General features: G+C 47.2%; 1 protein-coding gene across 3 annotated transcripts; it reads left to right on the forward strand.

Moving 5' to 3' along the window:
* The first annotated feature begins 630 nt into the window (after positions 1 to 630).
* Positions 631 to 17731, forward strand: Tcp11 (t-complex 11). Of its 3 annotated transcripts, none has more exons than XM_076860213.1 (9): positions 631 to 745; positions 4569 to 4677; positions 10697 to 10817; positions 14088 to 14308; positions 14974 to 15110; positions 15349 to 15566; positions 15657 to 15838; positions 16646 to 16809; positions 17499 to 17731. In XM_076860213.1, the coding sequence occupies exons 1-9, from the start codon at positions 631 to 633 to the stop codon at positions 17729 to 17731; spliced, it is 1500 nt and encodes a 499-aa protein (XP_076716328.1). The 3 variants fall into 3 exon arrangements, with proteins under 3 accessions (XP_076716328.1, XP_076716329.1, XP_076716331.1); XM_076860214.1 differs by having other exon boundaries at positions 4584 to 4677; XM_076860216.1 differs by lacking the exons at positions 631 to 745; positions 4569 to 4677; positions 10697 to 10817 and having other exon boundaries at positions 14154 to 14308; positions 17480 to 17589.
* The last annotated feature ends 709 nt before the right edge of the window (positions 17732 to 18440 follow it).

Genomic DNA, 18440 nt, shown 5'->3' on the forward strand with positions numbered 1-18440 from the left:
TCTTTTCCAGCGGGGCGCGAGCGGGTCGGCCTGGTAACCGGCGGCCTCGCAGGCGTCGAACTGGCGAGGGAGCACGAGCCTGCAGCTCCTGCCTCGGTGGGTTGCGGGTGGTCAGCGGCGGGTGCCGGCCCGGTTGCCCCGGGCGACCTGGACGGTTTGTTTTCGGAGCGGGACCCTCCCACGTGCGCCCCTGGCCAGCGGCGGGGGCGTGCGCCCGGTGGGCTTCGTTGTCTGCGCGTCTCCGCGCGGCCGCCCCCGCCCCACCACCCCCGCCGCGGTGGTTCGGTCCGGGCCGCGAGGCAGGAGGCGGCCACCGGAGCCGACGCCAGAGTGGGCGGCCAGCGGCGGGGAGAAGGTGAGAGGCTGCGGCCCGACCCGAGCGGGGCGCCCCGGAGAGGTGGTCCCCGGCGGCGGAGAAAGGGGCCTGGCCGCCCCGCTGCCCGGGGCTCCTGGTCTCAGCCCTGGGCTGGCCTGTCCCCCTGGGCGCCCGAGCTCCTGGAGGCTGGTTGGACCCCCGAGGAAACTCTGAAGCCGCCGCCCGGGCCTCAGGACCCCCTTGGCGGTTGGGGAGCCCCCTCCCCGTCGCCAACAGCACACCATTTCTCCCCCCACCCAGATACCACCAGCAAAATGCCCGACATCAAGGAGAATGTGCCCCCAAAAGAACCTGGCAGCGGCTCCTGCGAGCCCGAGACCTCGGACCCGACCCAGGAAGACGAGAACAGCTCCCAGGACAACCCTTCGCGTAGGTCCAGGTCCCCGAGACCCTTTGGGGTGCCCCGTGTGGGTCCGATCGATCGCAGGGAGCCTGCCCCCTGCGCTGCAGCGCCATTGAGGGGACCACGTTGAGGGAGCCCCAGGTGCGCTCTGGCGCCCTCTTCTCCCCTCTGCGCCTGTCCCTCTCCCTGTCCTGTCTTCACTTGCAGGCCCAGGCCCTCTGTGGACTAGAGGGCTTCAGAGAGTCACATCCCCGAGAAAGAAGCCACGCGGGATTACTTGAATCTAAGATTTGAGGCTGAGTCAGTTCTAAGCCATCTTTGGAACTTGAGTGGAAAATGACAGACCTCTGGGGTTAATTTTTTAAAAACCTCAAAATCCCTAGATGGGAATTGTGTGTTTTAGGTACTTTGTTGGCCTGTCCTAGGCTCAGACGCAGGCTCTGCACCCTGTAGATAGGTGTCCTTTGGTGTTCATATCAGGTCACCAGGTCTCTTCCACACTAACCGATGCGTCAAACCTCATGGAGTCTCAAGCCATCAGTTTGAAGGGCTGCCCACGTGCAACAACTTGAGCTAAAATTCGTGAAGATGGACAATGGGAAAATTTAGTTCGCACTGAAGTTAAATTAGACTCATTTGTTTTATGACCACTCGGGGTCGCTGCTGGTTAACAAAACGCACCAAAAAGGCGCACTGGCGCGCACTGGACAGGTGGCATCTGATGGGTGAAAGATTTTTTTTTTCCTTACAGTGATTATTTAAATGAATCCCTAGGTGAGATAACTCACAGTAAAGTGAATAACCAAATTCCTTCAAAACATTTTTTTTAATTTTGTATATTTTGACTAAGTTACTAGTTATTTTATCTTGAAAATTCTTTGTCCTTGGAATTGTCTTTGGTTTTTGGTACCAGAGATTGAATTCAGGAGTACTCAACAACTGAGCCACGTCCCCAGCCCTATTTTGTATTTTATTTAGAGACAGGGTCTCACTGAGTTGCCTAGTGCCTCACTTTTACTGAGGCTGGCTTTGAGCTTGCTGCGATCCTCCTGCCTCAGCCCACTGAACTGCTGAGATTACACATGTGCACCACCGGCTCCTGGCAGCATCTGGATTTTTAAAAATCTATTTTAGTCACATTTTTATCTCTAATTATTCTTGAGCCCTCTTTCCTGAATCTTAGAGCGTTCCTAGAGTGGCTTAGTTCTGTACTTTCAAGGCAGGCTGTGAATTTTGATTTGTTACAGGGGGAAAATCCTTTAGTAAACCATTGTGGCTAATTCTCATTTAGCATTATAATTTAGCAGAGATTCAGCATATTTGTGTTTTGCCATTTTGACTGGAACTTTTTCTTATGAGAAGCTGTAAAAATCGAGGGAATTTCCCTACGTACTTGGCGGTTCAGCTCAACTTTATTCACCTAAGACTGATTTTTTTTTTTTTTATAAATGTCTAGAATTACATTTTCCCCTTAACTTTTTGGTTTGAAATATTTCAAATTTGTTGAAAGTTAAAAAAAGTGAACACTTACATTACTTTTCTCCGATATTGCTTTTTTTCTCTCCATATCTGTATTTTCTCCCCTATACTGTCCCAGAGACTCCACTTTACCTCTAAAACTTTATCATGTTTCTAAGAAGGGCACTGTCTTGTGTAAATTCTTTTCTATAATAACTTTTCTTTTTATATTTTAAAATCTTTGACTATAGGAAATTTTTATAAAAGCAGAACTAATATAATGACCCACCTCCATTTACCTCTAAAACTTTATCATGTTTCTAAGAAGGGCACTGTCTTGTGTAAATTCTTTTCTATAATAACTTTTCTTTTTATATTTTAAAATCTTTGACTATAGGAAATTTTTATAAAAGCAGAACTAATATAATGACCCACCTCCATTTACCCATCACTCAGCTTTGACAGTTATCAGTTCACAGCTAGGGAGGCTGAAGCAGGAGGTCAGCAAGTTGGAGGTCAGCTTCAGCAATTTAGTGAGACCCTGGCTCAAAATAATAAAAAAATGGCTGTGAATGAAAATATTCATTGGTGGAAGGCCTCTGGCTTGAATCCCAGTACTGCAATGAAATGGGCGGACTAGAACTGTGGTTTCCAAATGCTGGTGCTGGTCTGTGACAAGATTCTTAGCAATATGAAATTATTATTAGCCCAAGGCATAATAGTGCATGCCTATAATCTCATGTACTCTGGAGGCTGAGGCAGGAGGATCACATGTTTGAGGCCAGTCTTAAGCAATGTAGCAAGACTCTTTCTCAAAAAATGAAAAGGGCTGGAGATGTGGTAGAGTGACCCTCAATAATCTGTACCCAAAATTAAAAAAAAAAAAAAATATATATATATATATATATATATATATATATATATACATATATATATATAATATGTTATTGGCAATGAAATCATAAAGATATTGTAATGATCCTTTCTTTTACAAAATAATTTTGGCATACTAGAGGGGAATTTTTTTACATTTATTTATTTATTTTTAGTTGTACATGGGCACAATATCTTTATTCTATTTATTTTTATGTGGTGCTGAGAATGGAACCCAGTGCCTCACGCATGCTAGACAAGCACTTTGCCACTGAGCAACAGCCCTAGGCCATAGAGAGGAATTTTTATTGCTTGTTTTTGCTTGTCCATGGTTGGTAAAATAAAAGTTGGAAAGTTGTTGTCAGTTGCTTAAAATATTTTTGGAAATTTTATTACTCTGTGAAATTCTAAAATCTGGGAACTACTGCCTTAGAAGACTAATTGACACTGGCACTCAGTGACATCTGAGTGTCATTTCCAGTGGGAATCTGGCTTTCATCTTTGGCAGGTAGCAGCAGAGGCAGGAAGTGAAAGGACTTTAACACATCAGTGTTTATTCTCTACAAATCATAAGTTGTTTCTTTGCAGTTTTGTGATTTTCCTTTTTTTTTTTTTTTTTTGAGTCACTTGGAATTAAACCCAAGGCTTCATACATGCTAGGCAAGCACTCTGCCTCTGAGCTACATTGCCAGTCTCTTTTTTTCCATTTTATTTTGAGATATGATCTTGCTTAGTTTCTCAGGCTGGCCTCCAGTTTGCAATCCTCCTGTCTCAGCCTCTTAAGTAGTGTGATTTTAAGAGAATGAGAATGTGATTTTTTTTTTTTAAGAGAAAAGTTTTTAGTTAGTTTCACTTAATTTTTTTTAGAGAGAGAGAGAGATTTTTAATATTTATTTTTCAGTTTCAGTGGACACAACATCTTTATTTTATTTATTTATTTATTTTAATATTTTATTTTTTAGTATTCGGCGGACACAACATCTTTGTTTTTTGTATGTGATGCTGAGGATCGAACCCGGGCAGCACACATGCCAGGCGAGTGCGCTACCGCTTGAGCCACATCCCCAGCCCAACATCTTTATTTTATGTGGTGCTGAGGATCGAACCCAGCGCCCCGCGCATGCCAGGCAAGCGCATTACTGCTTGAGCCACATCCCCAGCCCTAATTTTTTTTTTTTTTTTAATTTCTCTCTCTCTTTCTCTCTTTCTATTTTTACATGGTGCTGAGGATCAAACGCAGTGCCTCACATGTGCAGGCAAGCACTCTACTACTGAGCTACAGCCCCAGCGCTCACTTAATATTTTTTAATAAACTAGCCTCTTTATCTTTTCCTTTTCCCTTTTGTTGGACTACCCTAAGAGTTTCCAGCACTGTCATGGGGCAGGGAGTTCAGAAAACATAAATAACTAGTATGTGAGTGAATCTGTTTTTATAACTTTGAGGCCTACTACCTTGAGCAAATCTCTGAATAAAATAGAAATTCAAACTCTCATGGTTTCACTTTTGTCCACCCTAAGTACTTTCAGTTTCAGATCTGACAGAGACAATCAATGAAGTTTCCAAGATGAGCAGCGAGATTGGATTGAATCGTGATTTCCTTGGGGAGGAAAATTTGCCTTCAAATAGGTATGGATTCTCCTGCTTTCTCCATTTGGTTCACCCCGGCATCAGGGTTTAGCACTGATGGCTTCTGTCCAGACTCAAAGCATTTTTGGTAACGATACACTTAGTGTTTGTTATGACACAGAAGAGCAAGCGTAATAGCATTGTTAGTAAGAAGTAGATGTTACTTAACCAGCACATAAGTGGAAGCAGTAATTGTTGGAATAACCAGCTGGGTGCATTTTGGATGTCTCTGACAGACTTGAGGAAGGAGCCTGGCGCTCAGCAAGCTTGGGGTTTGGGAGCATTTTTTGATTTCAGACCGAGAGTGTTCAACCTGAATCATGGTTTAGAGAAGAACATTCATATCTCAAGAGCACAGAGAAAGAATGGGAGCATTTCCAAGGAGTTTGAGGTGTGTCAAAGAAGGATTTTAAAATGGATGTCAAAGTAACAGTCTTAGAAATTCATCACAGGATTTTACGATGAAATAGAGTCTAGAAGAAAATTCAGAAGCCTATACAACACAACCAGCTGAATGCCAGAAAGTTGCATATTAGTAACGGCTTTAGTTGCAGATGGACACAATACCTTTATTTATTTATCTATCTATCCTTTCTTTTATGTGGTGTTGAGGATGGAACCAGGGCCTCACACATGCTGGACAAGCACGGTACCACTGAGCCACAACCCCAGCCCCAGATAGGAGGATTTCAGATTCAGCTTGTTTCTTAACTGGATCAAGGGGTTCAGAGCACAGCCATTAACCAGTAGGACCAACAAAGCATTCACAGCTTCTGTGGCCCAGCATTCAGATCCTCAGAAATTAAAGATCCTGTTTCTACTTTGAATCTTGGGTCTCAGAGCAGGGGGAAAGCCAGGGGTTGGTGTGTGACGTGCTTTTCCTGTAGACCTCATGGTAAGGGCGACTGTCCAAGGCCAGCAGGGACCCAGCACCCACCAGCCCACGGGCAGCCCATCTCCTCACAGGAATCTTATTTTTGGCGGGGGTGGGGGTGCTGGTGGAGGGGTGACTGGGGTTCTAACAACCTCTTGTGTTCACTGTACCATCAGGTTGTGGCTTTGGCTCAGGGGTCTCAGCCAATGGCCAATGATATTTTTGAGGAGGGGGCAGTAGGTTGACATTTGCTGCCAATTTTTATCTGACCCAGTGAGAAATCTGAGGTGTCTGAGGTGTTTTTACACAAAGAAACAAAATGGACAGAAAGCCACAGTTGGCCCCTGCAGTAATGACCACTCACTGGAACTTTGTTTCCTTTGAATTGCATCTCATGGCCCTGAGCTAGGCAAACCCGGAGGCCAAGGGCCCTCTTAGAGCATAAAGTAATCCTTGGTACCCCCAGACCCAGAGATGAGGGAGACCAGTGCCTAAAAGAGCTTCAGATCTGAGAGGAATCCACTCAGGACTTTTGGGGCTCCATGAGGAAGACAGAAGACCCCCAAAAGGGGAGGCACCTTACCTGCCTTCTTCAAGGGGTCTCGGGGTCACCCGACATCTCCTTCAGCACCTTCCTAGAGGGACCAGAACCCAGCCCAGTGTTTCCTCTGGTAGATTTTCATCCACTGACCCCCAAATAGAGGTGCAGGGCTTACAGGGGAGCCTTAAAGGGATCTGGATGGAGGATCCGAGGTGGCAACAGGAGGAGGAAATGCAAGGATCCAGCCTCAGAGAAGCCAGTGTGGGGAGAGGAGTAAATGATCAGCAGGTGTTCAGAAAACAGAAGTGTAAAAGCCGGATATTTTCTCTGATAATTGGATGCTGATTCTTGGTGGGGGGGCAGCAATGAAGGCAGTCTGGTTTGTGTAGAGGGGAGCGAGGGAGGGGTGCAGCGGCGGGATGGAAAAGACAGAGGTTGAGACAGACTATTACCCTCTACTCATGCACGACTACACGACTGGAGGGAGTCTGCACCAGGTACAGCCAGAGGAATGAGAAGGTGTGCTCCATGTGAACAATGTGTCAAAATGCGTTCTGCTGTGGAATAAATAAACAGCAGGGGTTCAGTTGACTGAGAAATCTCCATGGGAGAGCAGGAGCCTATAGAGAGGAGTGTCACAAAAACGATACCCTGAACATCAGCCTTTAATTGAAGCAAGTGTAGATCATAGAGCTCGTCTAAAAGATCTTGTTCCTTCTTTTTAAGGACAGGACAATTCTGTTTTTAATATCCTCATTCTTAAGTATCTGTAAACCTCTGAAGGCAAACAAGGAAGTTTCTGTGGTTGAGGAGAACAATTGATGGACTTTGAGGTGCTTGTAGAATCACACTTATGTCTTTATAAAGATTCAAGTTGCAGCTGAGTGCTGTGGCGCACGCCTGTAATCCCAACTGCTCAGGAGGCTGAGGCAGGAGGATTGCAAGTTTAAGGTCAGCACCTTAGTGAGTGCCTGTCTCAAAATAAAAAATAAAAAAAGCTATAGCTTGGTGGCAGAGTGGTTGCCCAGCATGCATGAGACCCTGGGTTTGATCGCCAACACTTGAAAAAAAAAGTCACAAGGCAAGGATTGTTGATATTAATTTTTTTTTAAATTGGGTTTTAGCCAACTGTAACGAAGGGGCTGACCCATCTGTCTATCATCTTGTCTTTCATATCAGAGAGCAGATTTGCAACTAAGATGGAAAAAAGATTTTTCTCTGCCCAACATAGAGCCATTTGAAGTGTTTGAATACACCAGTTTCTTTCTCTTTGAGTGTATGGTTCCATTGTTGCTTAGGAGAGAAGGAAAAAAAATTTTTTTATATATATATTTTTTATTGGTTGTTCAAAACATTACAGAGCTCTTGACATATCATATTTCATACATTAGACTCAACTGGGTTATAAACTCCCATTTTTACCCCAAATACAGATTGCAGAATCCCATCGGTTAAACATCCACATTTTTACATAATGCCATATTAGTAACTGTTGTATTCTGCTACCTTTCCTATCCTCTACTATCCCCCCTCCCCTCCCATCTCTCTCTACCCCATCTACTGTAATTCATTTCTCTCCCTTGTTTTTTTTTCCCTTTCCCCCCATTTCCCCTTATATGTAATTTTGTATAACAATGAGGGTCTCCTTCCATTTCCATGCAATTTCCTTTTTCTCTCCCTTTCCCTCCCACCTCATGTCTCTGTTTAATGTTAATCTTTTCCTCCTGCTCTTCCTCCCGGCTCTGTTCTTAGTTGCTCTCATTATATCAAAGAAGACATTTGGCATTTGTTTTTTAGGGATTGGCTAGCTTCACTTAGCATAATCTGCTCTAGTGCCATCCATTTCCCTGCAAATTCCATGATTTTGTCATTTTTTTAGTGCTGTGTAATACTCCATTGTGTATAAATGCCACATTTTTTTTTTTTTATCCATTCATCTACTGAAGGGCATCTGGGTTGGTTCCACAGTCTAGCTATTGTGAATTGTGCTGCTATGAACATCAATGTGGCAGTATCCCTGTAGTGCGCTCTTTTAAGGTCTTCAGGGAATAGTCCGAGAAGGGCAATAGCTGGGTCAAATGGTGGTTCCATTCCCAGCTTTCCCAGGAATCTCCATACTGCTTTCCAAATTGGCCGCACCAGTTTGCAGTCCCACCAGCAATGTACAAGAGTACCCTTTTCCCCACATCCTCACCAGCACTTGTTGTTGTTTGGGAAAAAATTTCTTATGCTCAGAATAAAAGTCAGAATTCCAAACCAACTGTACATGTTCAGGTGACTCAAGGCACAAGTGTAAATCAAATTAATTTTTACTCGAGACCAAAACTAACAATCTTTTATGACTTTTCCCAAGGTCTTCAGAAGAGGGAGGAAAAGATGCAACCCTTTCACGAGGCAGACCATTTGCAAAGATGGGCAAGAAGAAAGAAGAGCTGAGACAGCTCAGTGGTCGGTAGGCGGCGGCCAGCGGGTGCAGCCCCTGCTCCTCCCTGACCGGGTCTCAGGGTTCCCGCCTGGTGGGTGGCTGCCTTCCCTCAGACCCCTTGATACACTGACCCCATCGGGGAACAGTAAAACAAGAAAAGGAAAGTTGTTCACAGAGGAGGAAGGAATCCCTAATAGATGAGAACCCCAACAGCCAAGCACCACACAGATTCAAAAGAACAATTCATACTGATTTTTCTTCAGATGTTTTTCTCCTGAGTTTAAGGAATTAATTTCCTAAACAAATAAGAGTTACATTCAGTGGAGTGGAAGTTTAAACCAGGGACTCAGAGATTCAAAAGGTCTTCTGATTTAAAGAATTTTAGCCAGGTGTGGTTAAAATTAGCACGCCTGTAATCCCGTGACTCGGGAGGCTGAGGCAGGAGGATCATAAGTTCTAGGCCAGTCATAGCAACTTAGTGAGACCCTGTCTCAAAACATCAAAAGGGGGCTGGGGATGTGGCTCAAGCGGTAGGGCGCCTGTTTGGCATGCGTGCGGCCCCGGTTCGATCCTCAGCACCACATACAAACAAAGATATTGTGTCTGCCGAAAACTAAAAAAAATAATATTAAAATTCTCTCTCTCAAAAAACAAAACAAAACAAAAAACATCAAAAGGACTGGGGATGTAGCTCAGTGGTTAAGCACCTCTGGGTTCAATCCGCAGTACAAAAACTAAAAATATTTTTAGAATTTGTTCGATTCATTAATTAATTGAAATAGGGTCTCACTAAAATGCTGAGGCTGGCCTTGAACTTATGATCCTCCTGCTTCAGCCTCCCGAGTTGCTGGGATTATAGTCATGTGCCTTGTCCAGCCATTATTTAATATTTAAAAATGAAGTTGTGACATTATCAGACAGACCTAAGATCAAGCTAAAGGACAATCCTTAGGACTGAATGTGTTGTCTGATGGTAAGAGGGACCTGCTACACAGTCCTCATCTTTCCTCATTGTTCGTTTTCTTATTGTTGAGTTTTAGGAGTTCTTTGATCATTTTGGATACACATCCTTTACCAAAGACCATCTCCAGTCTGTGGCTTGTCTTTTCATTTTCTTGGTAATGTCTTTCACAGAGCAGAAGTTTCTAATTTTAATGACTCCCAGCGTACCAACTTTTCATTTCCTGGATGGTGCTTTTGGTATTGTCTCTAAAAATTGATCATGAAACCCAAGGTCACTGAGGTTTTCTCCTGTGTCACCTTCTTGAAGTTTTATTGTTTACTATTTTACTTTTGGATCTGCACTCCACTTTGAGTTGACTTTTGTGAAGGGCATAAAATCTGTTTAGGTTAATTTTTTGCATGTGGATATATGGTCATTCCAACACCGTTTGTTGAAATAGTTCTCCTTAGTTCTCCTTTCTCAGTTGAATTGCCTTTGCATTGTGTATATATTTTATATTTTTTTCCTCAGGGATGAGGACCGAACTCAGGGACTTGCATGTGCTAGGCAAGTGCTCTGCCACTGAGCTAGATCCCCAACCCCTTGCATCGTGTATATTTTTAAAGTGAAAAAAAAAGAGAAAAAGAAAAAAACAGCCACGCTCTCTAGTTGCCATGACTGTTTAGATGGTAGTGCCACTGAGACTGGGAATTCAGAGGGAATAGGTGTGGGAGGGAAAGGCGGTGATTTTGTTTTAGATCTACAGAGGGGAGATCCTCGGACCGTCAGGTGTTTATCAAAGAAGGAAAACTTTTTCCTAGATTAGGAGTCTAAGAAAATGAAAGATCAATTTCATTTAGTGCCCTATATAAACACACATAAGTGTCTACACGTGAGCACGCGCACACACACTCACACTCACACTCACACTGAGTCCCATGCCTAGGCAGAGTGCACAGCAGCGCCAAAGCAGCCTGACTTCACCTTAGTCAGTTCTTCCTCCTACAGAGGGGGCTGCTCTGGACCAGCTGAGCCCTCGGAGAGGTTTTGTGATGCCCTTGAACTCTGACTCACGCAGCTTGTTCAGCTCTGCTGAGGCCAGACAGAGTCCAGGCATTTTCTTGTCCGTATCATCAAGTTTTTCCATGTCAAATACTGTTTGGGGCTTAGGAATTATTATTCTATACCTATGTTTTTGGGCAGATAGAGTGATTCTCTCTTTTAACCTAGTCACAGTTCGGAAGGCAAGGTCAAGGAGACAATGCACAATGACTTTTGGGACCATCTTAAGGAACAGCTAACAGCTACTCCCCCTGACTTCAGTTGTGCTCTCGAACTTCTGAAAGAAATCAAAGAGGTGAGTGACTTCCATTTGTAAATAGAAAGTTCCCAGAGCTAATATTGAGTATCAATGACTAGCAAATCCTAACTGAACATGGTCCATGAATCAGTCACACAGAAATTTGAACAGGAATGGTTTCATATCAAAATAACTATGACAACAGAATTAGAGAAATGAGGGTGCTTGCCAGAATTTCATTCCTTTTTATGGCTGAGTAATATTCCATGCTTTGGATAAACCGCATTTTCTTTATTCATCAGTTGATTGACATGTTTGCTTCTGTCTTTTGACTACAGTAAATAATACTGTTATCAACATTGGTATACAAGCATCTATTTGAATCCCTGCTTGGAATTCTTGTAGGTGGATGCTTAGAAATGGAACAGCTGGATCATATGGTAATTTTATGGTTGGCATTTTGAGGAATGCCAACTCCTCCACAGCAGCTGTACATTCCCACCACCAGTGCACCAGCGTTTCAGTTCCTCTATGTCTTTGCCAACACTTTACATTTTCTAACTTTTTTTTTTTCCTTGGTGTGTGATACTGAGGGTTGAGCCCAGGGTGAGTTTACCACTGAGCTACATCCCAAGCCCTTTTTATTTTTTATTTTGAGACAGGGTCTTGCAAAGTTGCTGAGACTGGCCTGGAACTTGTAATCCTCCTGCAGTAGCTAGGATCACAGGCATGCCCCACTGTGCCTGGTGCTGTGTTCCAGTTTTTTGATCATAGCTTTCCTAATGGGGGTGAAACATTATCTCATCGTGGATTTCACTTGCCTTTCTCTAATGGCTACAGATGTTGAACACCTATTCATGTACTTACTGGCCATTTTTACATCTTTGAAATGTTTACCCAAGTCTTTTGCCCATCTTTAAATAGAGTTGTTTGCCTTTTTGTTGCTGAATTTTAGGTGTTCTTTACACATTCTTATCTTTGACAGATATATGACTTGCAAATATTTTCTCATTCTGTGGTTAGTGTTTTTCTTTTTTTTTGGTCTTATGATGCTTAAAAATTTTAATTTTGATGAAGTTCACCAAATTCAGGATCATGAATAAGTCTGTTGGTTTTTTTCCTCCCCTGTAGTGCTGGGGATCAAACCCAGGCCTCATCCACATTAGCAAGTGCTCTTCCACCAAGCCACAGTCCAGCCCTTCTTATGATCCGTTTTAAGTGTTTCATAGTTTCAGCTCTTAGGTTTTAGATCTTTGATCCATTTTGAATTATTTTTTAATAAATGACTTCATTCAGCTTCATTCTTCTATGTGCAGATATTTTTCCTTTTTTATGCAGTGTCTTTCCAACACCATTTGTTGAAAAAGATGTTCTTTCCCCATCAAATGCTCTTGGCCTTGCTGTTGAACACCATTTGACCCATTTCCTTCTGGGATCTCTCTGTTGGTCTACATGTCTGTCCTTTTTTCCATTATATGCTTGGTTGCTTACGGGCCATTTTTATTTGATGAAGTGCCCCTGTTGTGCTTGTCCACTGCGATTGGCTGGGCCCGTCACACAGCACCTAGCTCCTGGTGGGAAGCTCAGGCCCTATGGTCACTTGGTGCCATAGGCTCAGTAGGGAGCCAATCCTCAAAAGGCAGATAGTTATCTGCAACAGAGGGAGTCGATGTGCTTCAGAATCCCAAAGGTCTGCGTTGGGATTCTCCAACGGTTGCTTGCAAGACCGTTTCTTCACAGCATCCTTGGTGACCACGGACACTTAAGATGCCAGTGGATCTCCTGGGTCATAAGACCCAGGCTGCAGAGTGGCTTGTGCTGCCATCTGAACTTGCTGCAGAGCCTGCTCTTGCTCTGCTACTCACTGGAGATTTGTAACCTTACGAGTGATTCTAAACGAGGGCCACAGTAGTAAACTCAAATCTGGTGTATGTTGCCTCAGAAATCCAGAAAAGCCTACCAGGTGTGCCTCTGTTGTGATGGTAGTGGTTTGAAGGTAGCAACTTGTTACTTGTTTTTCGTCTCGGAGGGAATACCTGATAAGCCCAGACCCCTGCAGCCGTAGAAACCATCATGTCTGAGGTGTCTGAAGCGCTCACTTGTCCTGCTCATGGAATCCAGAGGCAAGTGTTGGAGTTCAAACCTCACTTACGGGCCGACTTGTTGGTCAGTCAGGGTACGGTAGGAGGCAGGAAACACGCCTGGTTTGAACAGAGACGCTTCTGAGATGTAGGAAGTTGCTGGAAGGAGAGGGCGGAGCCAGGGAGGAAGGCCCTTCCTCCTGAGAATCCCTTTGGTGCCCTCCATGCACAACAGCCTCCAACCAGCAAAGGAACAGGAGTTCAAGGACCAGCCCCATCTCCTCAGAGCAGGCGCTGCAGGGCTGGTTTGGAACCGTCTCCCAACGGGTAACTGTCCTAGCTCGACCATTAGGGTAGGTGGTGTGAAGCTGGACGGGGACCTGCTCTGACACACAGCGCTCCCCTGGATGAAGCACGGGGCCCAGACTCGCCACGGTGTGTGTTCCAGGGACAGAGGTGAATTCGAATCCCCGTCCTCCGGGAACCTACATTTTTGGGTCAACAGGCGACTTCAGGGGCCGCGGAACAGCTCCCTGGTCTGTTTGGTCACTGCCTCTCCAGGAGGCCTCCCTTTACAACTGAATGGTCACATCATGGGATGACATTTGATGTTTGTTGTACTCTGGACTTTTTAATCACACTCCTTAACTTTATTAATCTCTTGTATTATTTTATCCCATTTTGTGTAGAAAATGATACATTATGCTATAATTGGTCCCCTTAAAATTTGAATTATCATTGGCCTCTAAACAAAAATAAATAATATCCTATGAGGAATTTAGGGGCTCAAATTGTGCTCCTCAAAAGATACAGGCTGGGATCCGCCTTTTGGCCACCTCACCCAGCAGTTCCTGGGTCTCGTCACATACGCAGGAAGGAGAGAGAGGAGGGCAGGAGAACAAAGGAGGCCCAGGACGCCCACCTCCTGGGGTACCAGGACACCAGCTATGGCCCCTCTCCCTCCTGGGAGAAATCTGTTACCCCTTTTAAAATAAACCCTGCTTTATATGCTTAAAAAAAAAGATATAGCCTGGAGGGCTGGGGTTGGGGCTCAGTGGCAGAGTGCTCACGGGAGGCCCTGGGTTTGATCCTCAGCACCACATATAAATAAATACATAAAACAAAGGTGTTGTGTCCATCTACAACTAAAAAAATCTTAAAAAGTTACAGGCTGTCTCTGGCTAAAGGGGTGGCGCAGGGCTGGGGGTGTGGCTCAGGCTCCTCTTTGACCTTCTGTCCTGAGCAGATCTTGCTGTCACTGCTGTTACCGCGTCAGAACCGCCTGAGAAGTGAGATTGAAGAAGCTCTGGACATGGAGTTAATCAAGCAGGAGGCAGAACACGGAGCCCTGGACGTCCCTTACCTTTCAAAGTACATCCTCAACATGATGACTCTGCTGTGCGCTCCGGTCCGAGATGAAGCCGTACAGAAGCTCGAGAACATCACCGACCCGGTTCGGTTACTGAGGTGTGAGACTCATGCTGACCCCGAAACCTGCTCCAGCCATGGCCGGGGAAAGGGGAGCCGGACACGGGTCATAGCCATCGTCTGGGCTGACTCTTCCTGCCAAAGACCTAACACCCTGTTCTCTTCTTGGGCCTTCTAGTTTTTTTCTTTTCCAAAGATGGCCTCATCGTGGCCTTGTCTGAGGGGCTCCGCTGTGTGACATGCTACCATAAGACAGAATCCTCTAGAGTGGAGCCATCCGTTCCCCGGGTTTTCTCTTGCCCATTTCACATAGTCTAAGGGTCAGTGATGGATAGCTGTAGGAACTGAGGAACCGAGACCCAGGAAGAGAAAAAACAAGCTGCCGTTGGCCCAGAGAGTCAAAATAGCATCCCCTGTAATCCCAGTGCGCGGAGGACACCCCTGACAAGCTGGTGCTTCCTCCCTGACCACCCTTTGTAGGCGACAGCAGAATGACCGCCCTGGGAAGAGACTGAGCTCTTCCTAGTTGGGCCACTCCCTCACTCTGGGCCTCGGGTCGTGTCCCGTGTCTGTAGACGTGGGAGGTGGGCCGAGTGGGTCCTAAGACCTCCCTGATCCCAGAGAACAGAGACGTCATGGCCCACCCGGGTGGGCTCCCTCACTGGATTCCCTTCATGGTGTGACTGTTCTGTTCCCCGTGTCAGAGGGATCTTCCAGGTCCTGGGCCTGATGAAGATGGACATGGTGAACTACACCATCCAGAGCCTGCAGCCACACCTCCAGGAGCACTCCATCCAGCTGGAGCGAGCCAAATTCCAGGAACAGCTCAACAAGCAGCCCAGTACGTATGCGGCGAGGAGCGCGGAGGGGGGAGCTGATGAGACCTTCCCGGGCACATGGGGACTCTGAAGAATAGAAAGTTCCTCCCTCAGGTAACGGGGGGAGAAGGAGCTTGAGTTGAAGACAGAGAGACCCCCAAGCGTTTACTTACTAACCAGGACATTCTGAAAGGAACCTTGGTCTTCAGGCCCCAGAGGAAAAGGTGCCAAAGATGCTGTCGCCCCCCCTCCCCGCCCCAGGTCTCCTGGACCACACCACCAAGTGGCTGACGCAAGCAGCGGCCGACCTGTCCACTCCACCCTCCGCGGCCCTTGACCCGCCTGACTCTTCCAACGTGGCGGGCCCTGCACCAAGTGAAGCAGCCAGCAACTCGGAGCCCCTGAGCCCCACAATGGTGCTGTCCCAGGGCTTCCTGAACCTCCTTCTCTGGGACCCTGAAAACGAAGAGTTCCCTGAGGTAGGAATGTGGGGGCCTGGCCTTGGTCTGTGTTCTGGCCTTGGGTCGCCACCGTGCTCTCCTGAATGACCGCTGACCTCTGCTCCCCAGACCCTGCTGATGGACAGAACCCGGCTGCAGGATCTCGAGTCCCAGTTGCACCAGTTAACCATCCTGGCCTCGGTCCTGCTGGTGGCCAGCAGTTTCTCTGGCAGCGTTTTGTTTGGTTCACCCCAGTTTGTGGATAAACTGAAACGCATTACCAAGTCCCTGATGGAGGAATTTAAGACCAGGTGAGCGCACAGGTCTCTTAGAGTAGACGGTGAATCACTGCTTCCTGCCCACCACAGACCACAGGCCCTCGGGGGCCACCCACAGTGGTGGTCTCTTTCCCTAAGTGATCTTGAGGCTTGTGACAAAGAAAAATAAAACTTTCTTCCAAAAAGGGTAGTGTGGAGGATGCTTAGTAGCAAAGGGGTCGTTAAACACCAGCCCTTCATCGTTGTGGGAACGTCACGGCCGGTGTTAGGCCTACCCAGGAGTTGGTCGGTCAGCAACAGTGACTGAACACCCCTGAGTCCAGGCAGAGAAGAACCAGAGGCCAAGGTGAGGTGGGGATGTGGCTCAGAGGTCGCCAGCCTGCCCAGCACTACAAGGCTCTGGGCCAATTCCCAGCACCGTAAAAACCCGACCCCACTGACCCCAGAAGGACAGGATTGTAACTGATGAGGTAGGACAGAGGACCAAGGAAGATCTTTAAAATGTTCATATAAAGTCCACAGACTAAGGAATGTGGATGGTGGCTCCCGGGGCAGAGCTAAGCCCCTTCCAGAGTTGGTTTTATAGTCTGTCTTCCGGGGAATAGGACGTGGTGCCGTGGGTGGAAACAGGTGGTGTCTTCGAAGGAAGCAGGGAGGACACGGTACCTGGACAGGGGCCTGTCCATGGGACCTAGTACCTGGACAGGGGCCTGTCCCCGGGGCTGGGTAGATGGCTGGGACTCGCTCTCATCTGGGCCTAAATTCCTGTGGAGTCTGCTGTGTCTCTGTGCCTCTGCCGGGTCACCGCGGGCTGCCAGCTGACTTTCTTTCCTGCTCTAGGCCTGAGGAGGCTATGAAGACTGTGAGCGAGCAGGTGTCTCAGGAAATCCACCAAAGCCTCAAGACCATGGGCCTGGCCGCGCTGAGCAGTGAGAACGCGTCCTCCCTGACAGGGCAGCTCGAGAACATCGCCAAGAAGGAGAACTGCGTCCGCAGCGTCATCGGTGAGTGTCCCAGCCCAGAACGTCATTCACTGAACCACAAAAATTACAGACCAGGTCGCTGGGCAGCCTCAGTTTACCAGGCCTGAAATACGTCCCTTTGCACTTCAAAGACTTGACTATCTTCTAAGGAAGATTTGCCTCCAGGGATTCATGACCCTTTGGGTGTGGGATATTGTCCAAACTGGTTATGTCACCCTGGCCCATGGGTGTTCTCTCACTGTAACCTGAGACCCTTGGCATCCCCCAGTAGAGACACACACACCCCCCTGCTGGGCTGGGGGTTCCGCACGCTCAGTAGGACAGTCTGCCTAGTGTGCATCAGGCCTGAGTTCCATCCCCAGCGCCACAAAAACAAAACCACAAACCGTGTGGCTGAACAGGCTGAAACCCATGTCCCCAGGGTGAGGAATTGCCCTGTCCACCTGTTGGAATGGAGACCCTGGACTTGGGAGATCCTCCTGTAGGCCAGATACTCAGTAGGATGGACTGATGGCTACTTAGGCCTTCCTGAACGCTCAGAAACTGACAGACCCTGAAGTGCTGCATAACCTCAGCAAAGCCACCTTCCCTTTCTGCGGGGAGTGGGCGGGCTGCTTCATCTCTGAGCTTGGAAGGCGGTGAGTGGAGTGCAGGCCTGGGGCTTCTCCCTGAAACGTGCCCTTCCCCTCTCTCTCTCTCCCTGCTCACAGATCAGCGGATCCACTTGTTTCTCAAGTGCTGTTTGGTTCTTGGAGTGCAGCGATCTCTGTTAGACCTTCCCGGAGGCCTCACTCTCATTGAGGCAGAGCTGGCGGAACTGGGCCAGAAGTTTGTGAACCTGACACATCACAACCAGCAGGTGTTCGGCCCCTACTACACGGAGATCCTCAAGACCCTCGTCTCCCCCACTCAGGCCCTGAGCGCCAAAGTGGAATCTCTCTGATAGCACCAGCTCAGAGCCCGGGCATATTGGACTCAGGAGAAGGCCATCATCTTCCTGGGTAACGTCACCTTGACTGGCAGGGCAGCCAGTATGCCAGGGCTGAAGGGACTAGCAAGTGAATGCCAACTGGTCCAAACCCATTCATCAATGAACATTCAAACTGCAAAGTAAAAGAAAAGAAAAAACAAAACAAAAACAACCCTCCACTCTTCCTGTGCTTCAGCTGAGGTCAGGCCCCGGCCCTCAGCCCAGAGCTAGCTGAGAAGTCAACAGGCCCCATGTCCCCTTCTTTGGCCTTAGGTCCCCTTTAAGCATGTGCAGCTGAGCATCCAAGACACTAGGTCCTAGCATTAGTTTCTGTTAAGGGTGAAGCATTTCTCTGAGAACTCCATGGCATTATCCAAGATGTGAGTCTAAGGGCTTCTCGGGACGCCTTTGTTTCGTCCAGTTCAGATGGGCAGAGGGCCAGGTTGGGAAGCAGTTAGGAAGCTCATGGTCAGGACTAGATTCCCCTGAAGGTTTCGGGTGATCCCAGAAGTAAAGGAGCAGCAAAAGCCTCAGCTTCGTCTTGAGTCGCAGTTGCAGACTGGCAGCTGGATGCCCACGGGCGCTGGGGACAGGGCCTCCCAGGTTGTCGGGGTTCAGCTGGGGCCTTAGGTCAGTTTTCCTGGTCCTGTTCTCTAGCCCAGCGAGTCTCCTGCTCCATCTC

The sequence above is a fragment of the Callospermophilus lateralis genome, chromosome 6, assembly GCF_048772815.1.
Source record: "Callospermophilus lateralis isolate mCalLat2 chromosome 6, mCalLat2.hap1, whole genome shotgun sequence".
Classification (NCBI taxonomy): Eukaryota; Metazoa; Chordata; class Mammalia; order Rodentia; family Sciuridae; genus Callospermophilus; species Callospermophilus lateralis.

Excerpts from the sequence above, each read along its gene's own strand:
- Tcp11 (XM_076860213.1), top strand. The coding sequence starts at position 631 with ATGCCCGACATCAAGGAGAATGTGCCCCCAAAAGAACCTGGCAGCGGC. Across the intron at positions 4,678-10,696 it reads GAAAATTTGCCTTCAAATAG|TTCGGAAGGCAAGGTCAAGG; the intron begins GTATGGATTCTC and ends ACCTAGTCACAG. Across the intron at positions 10,818-14,087 it reads TTCTGAAAGAAATCAAAGAG|ATCTTGCTGTCACTGCTGTT; the intron begins GTGAGTGACTTC and ends TGTCCTGAGCAG.